Source organism: Lepidochelys kempii, chromosome 21 (genome assembly GCF_965140285.1).
Source record: "Lepidochelys kempii isolate rLepKem1 chromosome 21, rLepKem1.hap1, whole genome shotgun sequence".
Classification (NCBI taxonomy): Eukaryota; Metazoa; Chordata; order Testudines; family Cheloniidae; genus Lepidochelys; species Lepidochelys kempii.
In genome coordinates, this window is record NC_136400.1 from 1,526,974 (window position 1) to 1,549,574 (window position 22,601).

The following is a 22,601-nucleotide window of genomic DNA, read 5'->3' on the forward strand; positions in this document are numbered from 1 at the left end:
TTAACTAATCTGGAGTAACCTGCAGCCTGTAAGCAGGTTGAAGCTAAAAAGCAAATTAATTTTGTGCTGAAAAGCAAAATATCTATTTGCACAAAAGCAATTTTAAAAAATGATTTCTTAGAGCTGTAATCCTGTGTTTTCAGCTGATAATTTTCTTACCTAATAAAGCTATTAATAAATCAATGCAATACTGAATTATACCTGAGAAAACTGAAAACATTTTGATTCTAATATGTTGTATAAGTTCAAAGGATCAGCATTTTTTCCCAATAAAATAAACGCTCAAACAGAATTTAAATAACTGGTTTTCTCCTCTTATTCAATCATGTGATTTTAATTAGGGAGTGGAGCACAGAGCTTAGCAGGACTCCTGCTGGGTTAACATTTGGTAGATAGATTTTGTTTTGACTGCATAAAATATTAAATAAAATCCCCTATATTCAAATACCATTAAGGATGAGGCATCAACTGAAAATGGGAGTTAAGGTGAAAGCTTCGGGTTAGCCTGGCTTGTTAAAGTCTAGTGAGGGTTGAGGGGATCTCCAGATGCTGGGCAATTGTTCATACTGTATGTGCTGCAAAACCATGGCACAATCAAAAGAGCTTGGCTTAGAGAGCCTGTCAAAGAATGTCCTTCTTTTGGTTATTTTAACAGTAATATACCTTTTCATTTATTTTATTTTTCATATTAGTGAAGAATTAAATCTCAAGAAAATGTCCAATAAATCATAATAGTTCTTTACAAGTTTCATCATCTTTTACACAGAAAAGGTTTTATACAATTTCTAGAATGTGTTTACTCTTGAAGAAGCTTTAGTCACTGAAGTAATCACTTGAAATTTACATAATCTATATTAATACAGATATTTCTAGTGGAAATTTTTATGCATACAAGTAGCCTTTTTACTTTACTTTTCATCTGCATATATATATATATATATATATATATATATATATATATATATATATATATATATATATATACACACACGCGCCAGATTTTTCTTGAAAAAAAATATTTATTGGAGTTAAGGATACCTAAACAAGGATGTTTTAAATCTATTGTAAAAACAAATTTTACAACTAATATATATCTATATTTTTAAAAATACATTGCTCCTGATTAGAAACCTTCAAACCCAGGTTTCAATCCAGAAGAAAAACTTAAGAGGAGCCAGGTTATGATGTTATATAAAAAAGGGTTTACATCTGAGACCTTGATTTAGCTACTGTAGCCATCATCTTTAAAAACAGAGCCCATGCCTGTCTGGTCCTTGAGCAAAAGGATATTAACCATATCACCCCTATACTTTAGCTAGTTCTATGCCTAGTTAAATACTTTAGGAAGATGAAATGTATTAATGGACCTAGTCAGTGACTGAGGATTCCTGCTCAGGATGGAAACAGGAAAATTAACTTTAGTAACTCATACTGAAAGAGAAAAGCCTTGTCTGACCCGCATAAGGTCATAATTATTCAGCTACTGTTTAACAAATATTAGAACATATTTCTAATATTAACTGCTTCCTGTGGCCCTATGTTTAGAACAGTTTTCAACCATAACCACTCACACACAGGCAGCCACTTAAGATATGTCAACAGCACAAATTAGTGTGTTGTTGTAACAGTAGATAGGCCAACCATTGCTAGCTTTAATCTCGCTAATGCAGGTAACAACAGTAGTGATGACATGGAGGCATGGGCTTCAGAACAGTACAAGTGTGGAACTGTGGGGCATACTCACTTTGCTGGCCTATGCTGGGAACCGTACTGCCATGTTTTCACTGTTATTGTTACCTGCACTAATTAGATTAAAGCTAGCACACGTCTACTCGCACTACAATTACTCCTTCCTTCCTAGCTTTAGATACCCAGACAGGCTGAATATTCCTAGTTCCCTAGTATGAACAGAGATACAATAGAGAGAGAAGACCCAAACAGCAACCACAGCAGCAGACTAACTGTGATGGCCTGAATTGTAAAAGCAAAAAAAACAAAACCCAGAAGAACAGGGTAGCAGGCAGGGAAGAGGCCTCTGGAGAAAGTGGGAGAGTGCAGAGAAAGATCCCTGGCAGTACAATGCGTGTGCACAGGAGAAGGGAAGGAAAGGAAACCATGTAGTAGCTTGAAGGGCCAATGGGGTGAAATACACTAGGCTTTTCTTACTGAAATACACACAAACTACAATTAAAAGGGAAAATGAGGACACAACTAAGATTGCAGATATTTTATACAATAAAATTAAAGAAATGGTATATCCAAATGGGGAAGAATTTACAATTACAAGTACAAAAGGTGTGATAGTAATTAAAGGATTTAGCATGCTCGGACAATTTCCTAATTCAGGCTTTGATTATGTAATCTGTTTTGTGTAGTTGTTGACTAGAGCTCCGATGAAGTGAGCTATAGCTCACAAAAGCTTATGCTCAAATAAATTTGTTAGTCTCTAAGGTGCCACAAGTCCTCCTTTTCTTTTGGTGAATACAGACTAACACGGCTGCTACTCTGAAAAAAGATCATGTGTGTTTCCACAGCTATTTAATTAAGAAGAGGATGGATCATATGGAAAGGTTGTGATTTGTACTTGTCTATCAAAAGAAGCAGTATTGTGTATGCATGTCTATACATGTTTTAGTCCTGAGGGAATTCTGTGCCAAAAAATTAAAACTTCTGCACCAAAAATTAAAAATTCTGCACACAATATTTTAAAATTCTGCAAATTATATTTGTAAATAAATAAATGTGGCTCCAGCATGGCAGTGGGGAGCACAGGCCATTGGCTGCACTGAGGTGGGAGATGACCCTGAAGCCCCCACCTCTCCTGGTACAGAGACTTGGCAGTGAGGCTGCACCAGACCCTGACACAGTACAATGGCTGGGCCTGCCCCAGAAACACCCTGGGGCCTTGCCCCTCTGCACCAGGTGCACCATGTGTGGGTGGGCAGGCTCAGTCCAGCAGGATCCAAGTGTGGGGGGCATCCAGGTTTGGGGCAATCGATGCTGGTGGCTCAGTGGGGGAATCTAGGTGCACAGGGCTCGTTGGCAGGGGCAACGGGACTCTGCAGGGGATCCAGGTGAAGGTGGTTGGGGCTCAGGAGGAGGGGGCTGGGTATGGGGAGATGGGCTCAAGCAGGAGGGTCAGGTTGTGGGGGGCCCAGGTGCTGGGGGTCCAGAAGGGGTCCAGGCACTGGGGGGTAGGGCTTGTCAAAGTGAGGGTTCAATGGGCCTGCTTAACAGGGGAGCCCCAGCTGCTGCCGGGGGATGCTGCATGCTGGGCTCCCGCTTCCCCCCCGCGATTCCCCTATCCCCTTTTTTTCTCCATCCCCCTCCCCTCTCTCCCACATTCCCCTCCCCCAGCCCTTTTCCACACACCCCCTTCCTTCTCCACTGCCTCATCCCTCATTTCCCCACCCCTCCTTACCCAGCCCCACCGCGGGCACTAGCTGTTGTGCAGAATAGAAAACAGGAAGGCTCCCAGCACCCAGAAGGGGAGCATGACTGGCACTGGGACCCAGGAGGTGGTGTTCAGCTGCAGCCAGTGGAGCAGTGACACAGCCTCCTTCAGCTGGGCAGCTCTGAGCTTGCAGAATGAGTGGGGGCAGGGACATGTAACCCCATGCCCCCTCCATGCCTGTTTGGAGGAGGGCAATCCTCCCCAAAACTGCGCCCATGGTCACCCCCCACCACGCGGCTTCCCTTTGCTTCCCTGCTGTTTTTTGCAGGGAAATGCAGGAAATCTGCAGGGGGGCCATCTTCTGCGGGTGCGCAGTCCCGCAGAATCCCCCCAGGAGTAATGACAGGTTTCAGAGGAGCAGCCGTGTTAGTCTGTATTCGCAAAGAGAAAAGGAGTACTTGTGGCACCTTAGAGACTAACCAATTTATTTGAGCATGAGCTTTCGTGAGCTACAGCTCACTTCATCGGATGCATACTGTGGAAAGTGTAGAAGACCTTTTTATATACACACACACAAAGCATGAAAAAATACCTCCCCCCACCCCACTCTCCTGCTGGTAATAGCTTATCTAAAGTGATCACTCTCCTTACAATGTGTATGATAATCAAGTTCGGCCATTTCCAGCACAAATCCAGGTTTTCTCACCCCCCCCACACCGAACCCACACACACAAACTCACTCTCCAGGAGTAATGTTTATAATATATTCAGATCCAGGTTGGCTGACACTCAGATCAGCGATCTGAAACACCTGAAGTCATAATTATGACGAGTGAAATCAAGTGCTGGGACATGCCTTCTCTGGGTGCACCCTGGCTGCGGGAAGGGCACCAATGTCGAGCGGGGCTGCCTGCCTGCCACCTGCATGCCAAGGCTTTCTGCAGAGACATGGGGTGCTCAGTGCCCATGAGGCTGCACCATACCTCTCCCTGTGCTGTCTGGGGGGCCCATGCTCTGTGCTTCCCAGCGCTTCCTTCCCTGCATGCAGTCCCCTGGTAGGGAGTGGCCTGGAGACTGCAGGGAGAGGTACTGTGCAACTCCAGCATCCAGGTTGCAGCCCACTCCCTGTTAATGGCCTCCCCTTCTTGCCTGCAGACCCTTATGTCCTGTGTGATTCCCGTGTGCAGGCAGGTTTGCCCAGCTGCAGGCCGAAAAGGAAGCGCTGGGACGGATGGGCTGAGTACTCACTGCAGGCAAGTTTGCAGGGCTGCAGCCAAAACAGGCAGGCCCCAGCACTTCCTTCCCTGACTGCAGCTGCACAAACCAACCTGCAGGTGGGGCCCTTCTTTAAAAAAGTTGCTCCTAAGCAGCACAGTGTTGCAACTATTCAAACCACATTAACACTGATGTGAGCAGGATGGGATCGGTTCACAGCAACGTGTTGCCATTAACTGGAAGTTGATGGTACCAGGATTGCTATTAACCGGCATCTACTGTGTTTACATTTTAATTCAAAAGAGTCGGGCCTTAGTGATGAAAGCTAAAAATCATATATTTAGAGAAACATCCTCATCTGACAAAAGAACAGGAGGACTTGTGGCACCTTAGAGACTAACAAATTTATTTGAGCATCAGGTTTAGTGAGCTACAGCTCACTTCATCGACTGTGGCCACTGAATGCATCCGATGAAGTGAGCTGTAGCTCACGAAAGCTGATGCACAAATTAATTGGTTAGTCTCTAAGGTGCCACAAGTCCTCCTTTTCTTTTTGCAGATACAGCTGCTACTCTGAAACCTATCCCTATCTGAGAGACTTTCATTAAAAATTACCAAACACACCCAAAACCACTACAACAGTAATGAAAATAAAGCCAATGACTAACTGGGATAGCTTCTAGCAAATATTATGGCTATTCTAAAATACTAAAAGCAGAAAGACAACAAAAGTAAAAAACTTTGGAATAATTTATAATATATGTAATAACTCTTAGGCAAGAAATTAAAGCTACAGAAAACTTTTCACACAAAACCCAGAACTATGACCACAAATATATTTAAAGCAAATGTCAACCAAACATACATAAAAGTTTTTAGGATGACTCTGAAAAGCACAATGATATTAAAAAAGCAACAGGTGTTAAAGTGAACTGAACATGTCAGGACACATGGGTTCTAATACTGGGTCACTGTCTCACAGCGTGAGCCGGGACAAGACAACCACTTTGTTCCATAGTTATCCCATCTATACAATGGAGAGAATACTGCTTCCCTGCCCTTGCAAAGCACTATTACTCCTCACAAGCACACGGATCCAAATTTAGGACCTGTCTACACTAAAAATACTGCAGCGGCACAGTTGCACCACTGTGGCGCTCCAGCGAAGATGCTACCTATGCCAATGGGGGGCTTCTCCCATAGGCGTAGGTTCTCCACCCCCCTGAGAAGTGGTATCTATGTCAACAGGAGAAGCCCTCCCATCGACACAGCACAGTCTACACCAGGAGTTAGATCAGTATAACTATGTTGCTCAGGGTTGTGGATTTTCCACACCTCTGAGTGATGTAGTTATATCGACATAAGTTGCTAATTTAGACCAAGCCCAAGACAAAAAGACTGGACACTAACACCATGAAATTCTTCCAGGTCTTTATTCCCATTCTTATAAAAGACTGTAGGTACATGTGTTCAAATTCTGTAACATACCATCATATGTTCCACTTTCTAGCAAGGCTCCACTTTCTTCCAACGCTTTAAACTGTTCAACAGGAATGAAATTATAGTCCACCCCTGGGACCTCCCCATCCCTGGGAGCCCTTGTAGTGCCTGAAAAGACAGAGAAGAAACTGTTGTATAGTTGTCTAGTGCTGTTGGCTTACAAAATACTCTCTCTTGCAGAATTCAACATAAAAAGAAACAGTGGTTATTTGAAGCTTTGCACAGCTACAGTGCCACTCTGGCAAGATAAGGTTCAGAACATTCTCATGAAAGTGAACATTGGAGTATGTGAAACTAGGTCAATAAATTATGTAAGAATAAGAAAGGATATTTGAACAAGAAATGGAAGCCCTCATGAATTTATTATATCTACTGTTATGAAGGGCATACAAAAAGGAATTTTGATACCAGAGTTTAAACTTCCTAAGAATTAACATTCAAATCCCAATACAGCAGGACCTTGATTTTATGAATGTCAATCTTATGACTAACCAGTTATATGAATCCCGTTTCCCAACTGGAAAATAATGAATCAATCACATGTCTAAAAAGTGATGTCTAGGAAAAAGAAGTCAACATCCCTTCACATTCCGATTCCTTCAAACATTGGGAATAGCTTTGCAGTGGTTTGAAGGACAAGAAAGCGATGAATACACCCATACTGCAACTTACCTCTGGAAATTCTGATATGTTCAATCTTAAGAACTTCTCGGTGTTATGAACTCCTCAGTCTCCAACTTTCATTAATATGGCAACAACTCTGAACACTTGCTATATTATGGTTTGCAATGAACAAAGACTCACCAATATATAGAATTATAATCCATTTATATAATAGTCAAAATTCAATCTGAACAAAGCAAAGAAGTTTACAATTCCGCGCTTCTATTATTCAGGTTACAATTGCACCTGCAACACAAGCCCCCATCTTAAGATTTCATTATTAAAATACAAACAATTGCTCGTTGCTCTGAGTTATTTTAGGGATGTAAGTTATATATATTCCTAACAGTTTTATGATCATGGCTATTTTTCTGGACAAGTCATACAAATCCATAAAGGAACTACTCCCCAACTATCTGATGCTTTTTGCTTCCTATAAAACTCAAAACAGCATGGAATAGCTTTGGTGTTTTTTTAAATCGTATCAAATTATGAAAACAGGGCAAATTTCATCCTGCTGAGATTGGCCTTTCAAGGGTCTCTCTAGCACCTAATGGGGCTGTGCAGCAGAAGCTGCAAGTGGAGAGGCTTCACAGAAGGACCTCTGCACTCTCTGCATGCTGTGAAGGGGTATCTAGACCATCATCTGGCTTCTCATAGGCCAGTACAGAGAATGGCAAGGGGTGGCCATATCTTTGTGGCCAGCCACCTTAGCGCTCCATACAAATGGTGCGGAGGAATGAAGACTATAGTTCCAGCATACAGGATAAATAGTAGCCATTTTAGAAAGGAGAGTTGCACTGTAGCCTAGTGGCCTGAACCTAAGTTGAGGGTAGATTTTTCTCTCAGCTCACGTTCCTTTCACCAACATAAAGCCAGATGGCAAGCAGGACCAGCTCGAGGCACCAGCAAAGCAGGCAGCACGTTTCCGGGGCGGCATCCTTTTTTTTTTCCAGGGCAGTTGCGCTCTTGGAGCTGAGCCACTTAGATGGGGAGAGGGCGCCGTGCCCCCAGCCGCATCGGGAAGGGGAAGCCCCAGCCCTGGGATACCGAGCTGCCAGGCTCCAGGCACTAGCTAGAAAGCAGGAGCTGAGCCGCCTCATCTGTGTACTGGATCCTGCGCTGCCTTGTGCCACCCCTTAACTCGGGGCTTCTCGGCGTGGTCGGGCGGGGGAGGAGGGAAAGCCCCTGCAGGCGCTGGGAGAAAGTGACATCACTCCCTCTGCTTCCAGCGCTGCTGCGAGCCTCAGCCCCACCTGAGCTTGGGGCAGCAAATCTTTTGCTTGGGGGGCAAAAAACCTAGAGCTGGCCCTGATTGCAAAGGGTTTTTTAATGCAGGTGAAGCAAATTTCATCCTATCAGTGTCACTTACAAACAAACTATAAAAAGTTTAATTTCCAGTCTATACAAATTATTGTAATTACTGAATAAATAATAAATATACAACTTGATAGTTACAATAGAAACAAAATGAATTTCATTTGGCAACTTGTCAGATGATTGCAGGTTATGAACTGTCTTGGACAATACTTAATTTTACATCCATTTCATGCTCTTTAGAATTTTGACAATCTGCTAGCAAATGGATGAGTGAAAAACAGCAGCAAATATACACTGGTTCTAATTTTTCTCTCATTGTGATCTTTAGATCTTTGTTATAACTGCTAATGGTGACAAGTTTACATACAATGAAAGCCATAGGAATGGTAGCCAATGAATCCAAAATATCTCCGGTACTTCTACAAGTAGTACAAGGTTCTTTTAATTAACTCTCCCTTCAGAGGGTGTGCTAATGGGTGATTTATTTACCTGCTAAGTCAAGTCCAGAATCCTGTTAGTTATGTAAAACTTCCTACTTTCCTAGGAATGGAGTCTCCTGACAAAACATGAGGAAATAGACCTCTCTCTTGCTTTTTAGTTACAGGGTTACACACAACCCTTACGTCATTTGAAGCTCACGAAAGCTTATGCTCAAATAAATTGGTTAGTCTCTAAGGTGCCACAAGTACTCCTTTTCTTTTTGTGAATACAGACTAACACAGCTGTTACTCTGAAACTTGTCATTTGAAACTGTGACTTTGGCAACAAACATATGCTTTTTCATATCACACTGTACATGGGATACCTGACAAACTTAATTTCTAATGAATCTAGAACAGTTTTAAACATTAGTCATGACGAAAACTTTGACTTTCATTACATGTTTTGACATGTATCTTAACTACATCTATTAAATGAAAAAGGCTTTTGATCTTATACTGAGGGTAGAAAGTGGAAATATCTTAAGAATAAAGGCAAATGAACTTCTTTTTTTCAAGTCACTAATCCATCCAAAACATTCAAATTGTTTAAACTTATCATGTTTCAATGTGAAAAATACAATCAATTGACAATAGCTTCTGCACTTCAGTATTAGATCACTTTGTCAAGAATTCCATTAGATTTAAATTTTCTAATGTGGCAAAGATGAAATAAAATAATCACTTTGCTTTTGTGCCCATATGACAAATATTGATATGAAACATTCATAAGCCTTTGATCCCCACCCCCAATAAACTACCTCTGTATATGACAGCAGTTTATACCTCTCAATCTAATCTTATGAAAATTTAAATTGACAATTACATTCTCATCTCACAATTTTGTCTAGATTGATTGCTAGGTCATTCACATAAAACTAACATTTAACTTTTGCCAGTAGACATCTCATAGAATTTATAGTAAATGTTCTGATGAGAATGTCGGTGTCATAAAATACTAATTAAAAACAGTTTTTTGATACCATGCAAATTGTGCCACTTCACTGTACACAGACTGAAGACACAAACTGAATATTACCCTGTGCAATGGAAACATTAGGTGCGTGAAGGAAGGCATGTTGAAACACAGTTTAAATATCAACTTAACTCACTTCAACTCCTTGAATTACTTTATTAACTAAAGATTTTTTTTTAAGTCCACAGCACAAGATAAGTGTGGAAAAGCACCCACACACTAGAAAGACAACATCTCAGGTCAGAAGAAGTTAATATGCAGTAGATGAATACTGCAGAAAAGAATAGCATGAGGTTTCAATGAGACTTACTCCTCAAAAACAAATGAGATTCATTGGTGAACCTGAGTTTTTATTGTTTTATTTATTTATTTTATTCTACATAACCAAAAGGAAATGGCAAATATTTCCTCTCTTTCACCTTCCTGGATGTCTCTCATCATGCATATCATCCTTTTAAACAGAGGTTATGCAATGACTGGGTCAGTTTGGTCCCTGGTCTCTGATATGCCAATGTGCTGCATGTAAATCCCAGTGAAGTTTGTAGATGACAGGAAGTCACACAGACTAAAAAGGTCTTGCTATGCAAATTACTTCCTCGGGGTATTTATCAGTGGTGCTCTATACCCCAGCCTATTCCACTGAAGTCAGTCGGAACCTCCCAGTGAGCAGCACTGCTGAAAATCAGGTCACTTATTTGGGCTAAGTACTGAGTTAGTAGCCTAAGTTTAAGACCTCATTTTTGAGATCTTGGGCTTTGTTCTTGGAGACATGATAGTGATCAGACTGGAGTTTGGTTTTGCTACTTATAGAACTGCAATATTATACCCCTAGAATCACACACTGTTTCAACACACCTCCGAACCTGTAGAAAAGGAGGGCCTGTTGATTTCATCACTAGGGTCTCCTTATTTCACAGGGAAAGGAGAGGTGTATTTTACTCATACTATTCACAGCTCAATAACTTTTTTGTCCTTTTTTAATGCATTTTCTAATCAATGTTTTTTCTTTCCTCAAACAAATTATTCACTTGTTAGATCAGTGATTTCCATTCTGCAGTGTTGGTATTCATACATGTGGGTGTTCCTAATTTCACAATGCAGAGCATTAACTGAAAGCAAAGTTATGGCTAGCAGGAGTTACCTAATCAGAAACAATTAAAGATAAGGCAAAACCATTATTACAATAAAAATGTCTTGTATGTAACTTTCTATGAAGCAGTTATTATTTAAAGAATGAGATAGTGTTATAGAGTGCTGGGCTATATCAGCATACAGGCACACACTGTTGAAAAGATAGGAAACTTGGAGGTAATGAGGGAGCATCAATCATCTTGCTATGATTTTAGGAGGAAGAGAGTTTTAGAAATTATAAATTATGATGAGAGGAAGACAGAGACAATAAAAAGCTGGAGGACGAAGTGATGTGAGAAAGAAAAATGTTCACACATGCTATGAGCCTGACTGATTTACTGTACAGAAGTTGGTGAAGACCTGGGCCAAGCAATATTAATTGAAATTTTTTGGGGGGTTGTGGAATAGCTGTATATAGTCTGCTACCATTATGATGATGTATCACTTCCTTAATGTCTCTTGAATGCTCTTGGAAATTTAGTAATTAATGATGTCACTAACAAAGCAAAATTGATTTCTGACCCCCTATTACATAATTGGGTTGGATCAAATTTATTTCAGTCTTTTCAGCCATTTGTATGCCTGTACTCTATATTATTAGATGAATTTGTTTCTGCTTTCATAATTCACAATGGGACCCAAGTAGGTAAATCATCATGGAGCCTGGAATGTGATATTGCCACTGCATGAGTTTTTGATTGCAGTCTGTGAACGTCTACAAGGAGAACATACATTTAACAGTCTCTTCAGTGTAGCAGAGAAAGGTATAAACTGATCCGGTAGCTGGAGAGCAAAAAAGTAAAAGTAAACAATGCTGGATAGCAAAAAACCTAAACTTTCAAAGCAATCTAGCAAACGGGTCATGCTAATTCAGAAATGTTCAAAATGTACAAGTCGAGCAAACAAGGAAGCTCTAGTTAACAGAAGCGTGATTAATGCTCTCCTGAAGCAAGGATTACAGTGATTCATTATTGCATACCATCTTCTTTAACCTCAACAATCTTTTAAAAACTTGTCAATTTTACTCCAATGAACAATGTGAACAGCTCCGTCAGTAAGTGAACCTCATTTCCATTACACTGGTTTTTTTTTTAAACTCCTCATTCTTTCACTCATAAAATGAAGTGAATATTTTGCTTCCCCTGGTGTAATCCTGGGCATGCTGAATCTTAGAACCACTCATTATCAACTTGCCAAGATCCAAGCCATTAATTACACTGGTCACAAAAAGAAAAGGAGTACTTGTGGCACCTTAGAGACTAACCAATTTATTTGAGCATAAGCTTTCGTGAGCTACAGCTCATTTCATCGGATGCAACACTCACGATGTAGCTCACGAAAGCTTATGCTCAAATAAATTGGTTAGTCTCTAAGGTGCCACAAGTACTCCTTTTCTTTTTGCGAATACAGACTAACACGGCTGTTACTCTGAAAACTGGTCACAAAATAATAGGTAAATAAAAAATGTGCTAAAAAATTACATGCCTGACGCTATGACAAAAAACACTTTAACATGTGATTAATATAAGGCAAGAAGGGACCACTGTGACCATCTAATCTGACCTCCCCTATAATATAGGCCATAGAACTTCCAATATAATTCATAGAAAAATATCCTTTTAGAAAAGCATCTGATCTTGATTTAAAAATTGTCAGTGATGGAGAATCTACCATGACATGTGGTAAATTTTTCCAACTGTTTATTACTCACTGTTAAAAATTTACACCTTATTTCCACTCTGAATTTGTCTAGCTTCGATTTCCAGCTACCAGATCAGTTTATACCTTTCTCTGATACACTGAAGAGCCTATTAAATATTTGTTTTCCATGTAGACATTCACAGACTGTAATCAAGTCACCCCTTAACCTTTCTTTTGGTAAGACAAATAAGACTCTCAGAGCTCAATCTATCACTATGAGGCATTTTTCTAATACTTCAATCATTCTCATGGCTCTTCCTGAACCCTTCTCCAATTTACCAAATCTTTCTTGAATTGTGGGCACTAGAACTGGTCACAGTATTCCAGCAGCTATTGCACCAGTGCCAAATATGGTGGTAAGGTAACTTCTCTTCTCCTACTTGAGATTCCCCTGTTTGTGCATCCCAGGATCCCGTTAGTTCTTTTGGCCATCATGTCAAACTGGGAGCTCATGTTCAGCTGATTATCTACCATAACACCCAAATCTTTTCAGACTCACTGCTTCCCCGCTTAGTCCTCCTCCTGTAATTATGGCCCATGTTCTTTGATCCTATATGTATACATTCCCATTAATCCATATTACAAAACATAGTGTTTATGCCCAGTTTACCAAGTGATCCAGATCGCCCTGAAACAATGACCTGTCTTCTTAATTATTTACCACTCCTCAGATTTGTGTCTCATCTGCAAATTTTATCAATGCTGATTTTATGTTTTCTTCCAGGTCATTGATAAAAATATGAAACAGCATAGGATGAAGAACTGATCCCTACTGGAAACACATCCACTTGATGACGACTCCCTATTTACAATTACATTTGAGACCTATCAGCCAGTTTTTTATTAATGTAATGTGTGCCATGTTAATTTAATATTCAAGTTTTTTAATTAAAATACTTCAAATAAAACTTATCAGTCATTCTAATGAGTAAATACCTCATATGGAAAGTACAGCGTGGCTTTTGGATAATTGAGAAATGGAATGTCATGATAATGCGAAAAGCATCACACAGACAGGAGGTCTGTGTGATAATTGTGGGGATGTCCTTTAAACTGAAAGATACTCTCTGATAAGCTAGAAAAGTACATTATTTTTATCCAAGCTGTCAGTTTGTGGTGGTTCTAAAAGCTATGATAACCCAATTGGGTCCTCATAACTCCCTAAAAAAAATTTCAGATTGCATTTCACAATTGCAAAATGGTGTTCATTATCCATTACCATTCATAGTAGTGAATACAAATGAGGTGCTTTAGACCTTATGTTTGGTCAGAACTGTCCTATATCAGTCATGTAATGAATGCCATGTGCATGCCATACAGTACCCGTTGCCACCAGAAAGCCATTCACTTCAGTAAAGCTTTGCCTTGGCTTGTTTGTTAATTAATTTGTAAATATTCTTGCATCAAAAGTACACTGAATACTTTGTTTTTTAGTAATTAAGTACGATAATGAGCTTAAAATGTGCTGCTCCAATGAACAATTTTATCCTCTGTAAAGTCTAAGAGCCCATCATCATCATACAAGCAGGCAATCAGCATTAAGCATTTTAACCATATTTATAAGAGCCTTTGAAGCTGATCAGTGATGGGTGACTGAAGTGAGAGAAATTGAGAAGATAATGATTTTTCACTCAGGCTGCAGGAGCAGCAACCTCTTAATGATTCCTGGCTGAAGACATGTTAGCAGGTGGGCTTTATGGATGGGGAAAATACTACGAGATGCCAGCCATTCCAGCCTGCAGTGGATTAAGAGGTGAGGCTCATCCCATGGTGCCCTCTCGTTAATGCTTGCTCTGCAACTCTACTGTGCCTATTCTAATTTAGAAAGACCACTCCTCCTTTCCCCAACCAGTGGACCATGCTATAGGTCCCTCTTCCATCCCACTAAATTTCAGGCTCAGACATGTTACAAGTGCACCCATAACGTCCCTTGTGCACCCCACCTGGTTGTGTTCCAGCTCAGTCTCCTTCTTCACAAACAGCTCTTCTACAATTATACCCTTTCCTTCCTTTCCATTTTCTCTAACATCCAGCCTAACTACAGGTGGTCACCTGGAGATCTTAATCTCCCCTTTGTGAAAAGCCACAAAACTGGCTAGGCGGGTGTGTGCGTGTGTGAGAGAGACTGCCCCAAAATCAATGGTGAGAGTTATATTATACTAGTTATAGTAAAGATGTCTCACTCCCGCTAGGTTTACTTACTCTTATGCTGACATGAAATCTTTATTTGTTGCATTCTTTAATGGTGTTTAGAGGCAGTACCAATGAGTTTTAAAAAAGACAGACACTCTTGAAGTCCTCTGAACTTGGAATTTTGACATTTTTGCTGGTTTGTCAATTCTTTAATATATAAAAATAAGATTATCAATAGACTAATTTTCCATTGCATCCCAAGTTAACTTAGAACATTTCTTAATATGGATTCTAACAAAGAGGCTACCTAAAAATAGCCTTTATGCAAAGGAATCCTCACTGAAAGGGTGGAAATGTGAAACAACACAGGATCAAAGGGAAAAAGCTTACAGGATTCTTGAGTTATGTGAGTTTAACTGAAATAGATTAATTTATGCTAGCACTCTACATACTTACATGGGATGGTTCTCAGGTAAAGATTGTCTCTGATCACTTGTTGGAGTTTATGGTCTATTGAGCCTTTCTGGAACTGCAGGCTCAGGTAGTGACGCAAGTCTTTGTTGATCACTTTTCCTTTAAAATATAAGAAAACGATATAATGAAAAACTTGCAAAAAATATTTAAGATGATGCTCATATCAACTAATCTGCATTTCACTGCAGTAAACATCTCTGCAAAATCTAAAATAGAAAGGAAACTACAACTTAGTTTATTCAAAAGCACTAGATTGGTCAGAAAAGCTGCATGCTCCTGGGACCAGATCCTCAGCTGGTGTAAATTGATGTAGCTCCACGGACTTAAACTGAAGTCAATCAAGCTACGCTTTTTTATAACCAGTTGATAATCTGGCTCCTGGATTATTAGATTTTCACCAGTCCTGTTGACATTGAACAAGAGTCTCTGTGACAAGACTCACCCCCTTTTAGGCAGGACAGATGAAATATTAAGACTTTAAAACTTTACTAAAAGCTAAGAGCAGAATACTTTTAGCCAACCCATATTTATGCGTCAAAGAACACGTAAACCCATGAAGCAGCATAAGTGCAACATTAATCTTAGTGTTGTCTGCCGCCAACAGTAAGAAAATATAGGTGAAGTACTAAAGTGCTAAGGATTACTGGCCACAACAGATGCGGTGCTGGCTAAGGACTACTGAAATTCCAAACCACTTTAGGGGAATGGCTAGAATGAGTAGAATGGCTCAGGAACTGAATAACAGCATACAGCCTACAGTTTAATGAGAGACTACTGCAGGATAGCATACAAAAAGTACTGGCATACTGGGCTTAAAAACAAACACACATCTTACAGTGCTTGCAGCTGCTTCACACGCAGGTAATAGAGGGAACCTGTACAATCCAGGCATGTGACTGCATTATCAACTGAGAGCCCAGCTGGAGATTCAATGTCGCCTGCATCACCAATGTGTTCATCACTAATCAGAAAATCATGTATGGTTGTATTTATTAATCTACAAATAATAAAGCCAGACATTTTATTTCAAATTTGTAAATTGTGTCTGGAAGTCTTAAAATTATTGTTTTGATTTGCAAGCTTTTATCTTGCACCCTTAGATTTAGCTTCTTTATTTGATTTATTGACTTATAAGAAAATGGATTTACAAACCCTGATGAAAGTTTACAAATCCCACTTTGGATCCGTAAATCCTATTAGAGATTTGCAAATTGAAAAAAATAAATCCAAAATACAAATTTTTGATTTACAAATTCTCACAGGATTCTAATGACTGTTCTGTAAAGCCTGTCCTTATCAGGTTTAAAAAAAACACTAACATTTGAACTTAGTCCCTACCATTAAAAACTACATGTGTGCTTCAGCAGCAGTTTCTTATTTTGTTCTGGGAGATGCCACGTGCAATGACTCTCAAAGCCCACAATTCAAGAGCTACCCATTACTGCAGTCCAGTGGTTAGCTCAAACAGTTAAAAGTAGAAGAGCTCCACCAAAGCTGGAACCACAACAAAAATGTTAACTGTCATCATAGTGATTCCATTTCAAAACTCCTTATAGCATATATGTCCCAACCATGACAATTAGCGGTGTGTGAAAAAATTGAACACAGAGTTAGAGATCACCTGAAATTTAATAGATCAAATCGTTTGCAACTAGAGACTGTTAACTATGTGCTTTGCATACCTGTTTTCGGTATCTAATGGGATAACTAGCACATGAATTAAGGATCTGAATATTGTGGCCTTTATGCTTCTGGCAGATTACAACAAATGGCACACATTTAAAAAAAAAAAAATTTCCACACCCCCCCTTAAAAGGTTTTTAGCTTTCTACTATGGAAATGGATTTTTCTGGAGCACCTTCTACTGACTTATCTATGCTGACAGATTTTTGCAGTTTAAAACATAAAAATGGTTAAGATAATAAAACTATGTTTAGAAATCATTTAAATAATTAACACTCTCTCTACAAAGCTCTCTTTATATAGTATTGTTGCTGTATTTGGCTGCTGCAATTGAGAGAATCAGATCTTAATAATCAGAGTAGTGAAATATACAATAATCAAGAAAATCAGCTAGTCACGTTAATCATGAGGGGCAGCTGTTGCTGTAACAGAGTGAGCCCAGGTCAGGGAAAAAGAACTCATATTCTATCCCTAATTCTCATCATCACTGACTAGATCAGTGGTTCTCAACCAGGGGTACACCCCCTTGGGGTACATAGAAGTCTTCCAGGGGATACATCAACTTATCTAGATATTTGCTTAGTTTTATAACAGACAATGTAAAAAGCACTCGAAGTCAGTACAAACTAAAATTTCATACAGTCAATGACTTTATACTGCCCTATATAATATACACTGAAATGTAAGTACAATATTTATATTCCAATTTATTTATTTTATAATTATATGGTAAAAGGAAGTCAGCAATTTTTCAATAACAGTGTGCTGTGACACTTTTGTGTTTTTATGTGTGATTATGTAAGCAAGTAGGTTCTGAATGAGGTGTAACTTGGGGGTACACAAGACAAATCAGACTCCTGAAAGGGATGCAGTAGTCTTGGAACATTGAGAGCCACTCAACTAGATGCGTCACCTTGCGCCACAACCACTATGCCTGTGTTACACCACTTACAAAAAGGCAATAATATCCCTCAAAAGTGCTTTGAGATCTATAGATAGGCTAAGAAAGTGCTGTTAAACTGCCAAGTATTACATTACAATTAAATAAATATCTGTTGATAGAACCATGCCCCAAACCCCATTAAATCAGGCAATGATAACACTTCCTATTGGAAGTAAGCAAATAGGTTATGCATCTAAGCTAGATCAATTGTCAAATGGGATCCTGCATTTGTGGTGTTTAAGTATTATGTTACAGGAAGGTTCTTAACAATTATTCCTTTGTGACACTCCTGTCAGGTACCATTAGCAAACCTGTCATATTGCCAGATAACCACTGCCCCTCTAGCACACAAATAACTGAGCCCTTGTTTTACTGCTTTATCCCTCTGACAGAAGGGTACAAAGCAATCTATTGTACGCTGTCATCTTCACTGAACCCAAGTGAGTGTGCTTTCTCTGAGCTCTGCAAATTAAAGTTATGTACTTCATCAGAATGTCCAAATCTTAGAGTGGAAGAATTTAAATGATCATTTGTTTTCAAAGGCTATAAAAAGGATGGTATATGGAGGTGTATGGAAGAATCACAACAATAAGGGCACTGAAAGTTATACTTATAAGTTTCTTTGCAACTTACAGTACATAACGTGAACCTCTGGACTTAATAACGTCACCGGAAATTTTCACAACCCAAACAATACATCAGATGATACATAAAATTAACTCTTTAGATTACAAACTCTTAAGGGAGTAAATGTTGTATGTGCTGTACAGTGCCAGCAAAATGGGAATCTGATTCTGATTTGGGGCCACAAAGTTCTGCAGCAATTAGGGCTGTCAATTAATTGCAGTTATCTCACGTGATTAACTAAAAAAAATTAACTGCAATTAAAAAAATTAATCGTGATTAATTGCACTGTTAAACAATAGAATACCAATTGAAATTTATTAAATATTTGTGGGTGTTTTTCTACATTTTCAAATATATTGATTTCTATTACAACACAGAATACAAAGTATACAGTACTCACTGTAGATTAGTTTTTATTACAAATATCTGCGCTGTAAAAATGATAAACAAAACAAATTGTATTTTTCAATTCACCTCATACAAGTACTGTAGTGCAATCTCTATTGTGAAAGTGTAACTTCCAAATGTATTTTTTTGTTACACAACTGCACTCAGAAACAAAACAATGTAAAACTTTAGAGCCCACAAGTCTACTCAGTCCTACCTCTTGTTCAGCCAATCACGAAGACAAATAAGTTTGTTTACATTTACGTGAGATACTGCTGCCTGCTTCTTATTTACATCACCTGAAACTGAGAACAGGCATTTGCATGGCACTTTTGTAGCTGGCATTTCAAGGTATTTACGTGCCAGATATGCTGAACATTCGTATGCCCCTTCATGCTTCAGCCACCATTCCGAAAGACATGCTTCCATGCTGCTGATGTTCGTTAAAAAAAATAGTGTGTTAATTAAATTTGTGACTAAACTCCTTGGGGGAGCATTGTATGTCTCCTGTTCTGTTTTACCTGCATTCTGCCGTATATTTCATGTTGTAGCAGTCTCGGATGATGATCCAGCATATGTTTGATTTACGAACACTGTAACTGCAGGTTTGACAAAATGCAAAGGTGGTACCAATATGAGATTTCTAAAAATAGCTAAAGCACTCGACCCAAGGTTTAAGAATCTGAAGTGCCTTCCAAAATCTGAGAGGAACAAGGTGTGGCGCATGCTTTCAGAAGTCTTAAAAGAGCAACATTTCGATGTGGAAACTACAGAACCCAAACCACCAAAAAAGAAAAGCTTACTTCTGCTGGTGGCATCTGACTCAGATGATGAAAATGAACATGCATCGGTCCGCTCTGCTTTGGATCATTATCGAGCAGTGAAGAAGAGAGTCATTGTTAAATAATTACAACTTCTTGAATGTAATATGAAAGTCCAGGTGCTACTGATTACATATTATATGGCCCATGTTGATACAAACATTAATGCTAAGTATAACCAAGATTTCCCATATATTTATAGATCAGAACTGTCAATGTGAAGAGAAGACGCGTAATTAGAGCCCTACCAGATTCATGGTCCATTTTGGTCAATTTCACAGTCACAGGAATTTAAAAATTGTAAATTTAATGATTTCAGCTTTCTAAATCTGAAATTTCATGGTGTTTTAACTGTAGGGGTCTTGACCCAAAAAGGAGTTGGGGGGGGGGGGTGTCGCAAGGTTATTGTAGGGGGTGTTACAGTACTGCTACCCTTACTTCTGAGCTGTTGCTGGCTGCAGCGTTGCCCTCAGAGCTGGGCAGCTGGAGAGCAGCGGTTGCTGGCCAGGAGCCCAGCTCTGAAGGCAGAGCTGCTGTCAGCAGCAGTGCAGAAGTACCGATGGCATGGGATGGTATTGCCACCCTTATTTCTGCATTGCTGCCTGCAGAACTGGGCCCTCAGTCAGCAGCCACCCTGGCTGCCCAGTTCTGAAGGCAGCAGTGCAGAAGTAAGGGTGGATGATATGGTACTGCCATCCTTATTTCTGCACTACTGCTGATGGGGTGTTGCCTTCAGAGCTGGGTGCTGGGCCAACAGCTGCCGCTCTCTGGCTCCCCAGCTCTGAAGGCAGCACAGAAGTAAGGGTGGCAACACTGTGATCCCTCCTTAAAATAACCTTGTGACCCCCCTAAACCTCCTTTTTGGGTCAGGACCTCCAATTTGGGGAATGCTGGTCTCCCCCGTGAAATCTGGGCTTTTGTATGCTTTTACCTTATACTGTACAGATTTCACGGTCCATGACATCCTTTTCATGGCTGTGAATTTGGTAGGCCCTACCCATATTACTGCAAGGACAGAGAATCATTATAATAAAAGTAAGACGACAAACGATCACAGAAAGGGGCTTGTCATAACAATACAAATATATAGAGCAATTATTTGTAAAGTAATGTCTATAAGTCCATGATATGTGCAAACCTGGAATACTGCATGCTGTTCTGGTTGCCCCATCTCAAAAACGATACATTACAAATGGGAAAGATACAGAGAAGGGAAACAAAAAATGATGAAGGGTACGAACAGCTTCCATCTGAGGAAAGATTAAAAAGACTGGGACTATTCAGCTTGGAAAAGAAACAACAACAGGGGGTATGACAGATCTATAAAATCATGAATGGTGTGGAGAAAGTGACTAGGGAAGTGTTATTTACCCCTTCACATAACAGAATAACAGGGAGTCACCCAATGAAATTAGGAGGCAGCAGGTTTAAAACAAACATAAGGATGTACTTCTTCACACAACGCACAGTCAACCTGTGGAACTCATTGCCAGGGGATGTTGTGAAGACCAAAACTATAACTGGATTCAAAAAAGAAATAGATAAATTCATGGAGGATAGGTCCATCAGTGGCTATTAGCCAATACTATCAGGGATGCAACTCTATGCTCCGAGTCTCCCGAGGCCTCTGACTGCCAGATACTGGGACTAGATGACAGTGGATGGACCATTTGATGATTGCCCTGTTCTGTTCATTGCCTTTAATGCATCTGGCATTGGCCACTGTCAGAAGACAGAATACTAGTCTAGATGGACCATTGGTCTGACCCAGTGTGGCCGTTCTTATGTTCTTACTTCTGATAAGTAAGTATTTTCCAGACACAGTGAAGGTTAAGAAATGACTGCATTTTATATCAGCTAGATGAGATATTCTTTAATCTTTGTGCCACGGTTTTCCAGTTGTAAAATAGATCAATAATGCTTACCTATTTACCCTGTCTTGACAGGAAAATTGTGAGGCTTAATATCTAGTTTGATTTTTATTCAAGTTCACTTAACAACATAATTACTCAAAATATGGGAGCTGGCTCTCAAGTGCAGTCAGCTGGTGAATTTCAGAATTGGCAAAACCAGATTAGTATATCCAGAGGTTAATGCATCCAGAAACCTGGTCTTCCCATAAATGCCTTGCCTGAAGTACAGAAAACTAATTTTGAATTGCAGAACACCACTGGGCTGTCCACAATTCTCTGCACCTTCCCTCTCTAATTTAAATGTCCCTTAAATCCATTAATAATTTGGGTTAAAAGAGGCCGTAGCACGTCACTGGATGCTATTTTTTGCTAGGTTGAGTGTAAAAATCCACTTTGACCCAGTGTCAAACACACAGAGCTTTAAGTCGACAATAATACAAATCTGCAATTATGTACTCTAGGTGTGTAACACCTAGTTTCCGTTAGTTTCTTTTCAGTAAAATAATAGACAAAAGGAAAATTTCCAAATTTAACTCTATATCTGTAGAGAAATCTGTTGAGTGGATTTTAATTACCTTAACATTTCCACTTTCCTCCTGAAATCAGAACTAGCAAAAGAACACTAGCATGTAACAACAACATGCAGTGCTTAGTATAGTACTAGCAATAAGCCACCTAGCAATTTGTTTCTCAGCTTCATTCAACAATGTCTGCTATTTCAATAATTATTTTTTAGAAACATAACAATAGTATTAAGAGGATGCCACAATGCAACCCTCTCAGCTTTTTAGCAAGTGACCAACAGTTTATAAAGTATTTATCACAAAAAGGGTGAGTATTTTACAAGAACAATGGCAGATTTTCCAACCTGAAACTCAAACAACTCACCACTGCTCTCATTGGTTAAGCATTCTTTGTCGTTATGGCAGTATGAATGTTATGAAACTCAAACCTTGAACTGAATTCCCTCTTTTGCTGTCATGAACTGTTCTGCACAAAGCTTTGGATTTGCTTCCTACAGCATAATGAGCAAGACATGTCTTGGAAAATGAAAATAAATGGTGTAATCTCCAGCACAAAAAAGTATTTTCCATTTGTTAGAACACATTGGTTTACTGCTTGTAGACACGCTGATTTCTCAATATTGAAACAAATGTTTCACTACTCAAATGGCACATCTAAGAGTCACAGCTAGATTTGTTGCATTTCACTTTAACAATAAGTATATTTCACTTAAATAA

The 22,601-nt window shown here is 39.4% G+C and overlaps 1 protein-coding gene across 8 annotated transcripts in view; it reads right to left on the reverse strand.

Moving 5' to 3' along the window:
- MAGI3 (membrane associated guanylate kinase, WW and PDZ domain containing 3) overlaps positions 1-22,601 on the reverse strand; it is a 211,910-nt gene that overhangs the window by 86,132 nt on the left and 103,177 nt on the right. For 3 of the 8 annotated variants that reach the window (XM_073319474.2, XM_073319473.2, XM_073319472.2), the window contains 3 exons: positions 14,969-15,085; positions 14,582-14,719; positions 6,098-6,217 (listed from right to left, as the gene is read on the reverse strand). In XM_073319474.2, the coding sequence (XP_073175575.1) occupies positions 6,098-6,217; positions 14,582-14,615 (154 nt within the window). In that variant the 5' untranslated portion in view covers positions 14,616-14,719; positions 14,969-15,085. Of the gene's footprint in view, positions 1-6,097; positions 6,218-14,581; positions 14,720-14,968; positions 15,086-19,429; positions 19,825-22,601 lie in introns of those variants that run through there. The other 5 variants (XM_073319477.2, XM_073319470.2, XM_073319475.2 and 2 more) reach the window with 3 other exon arrangements.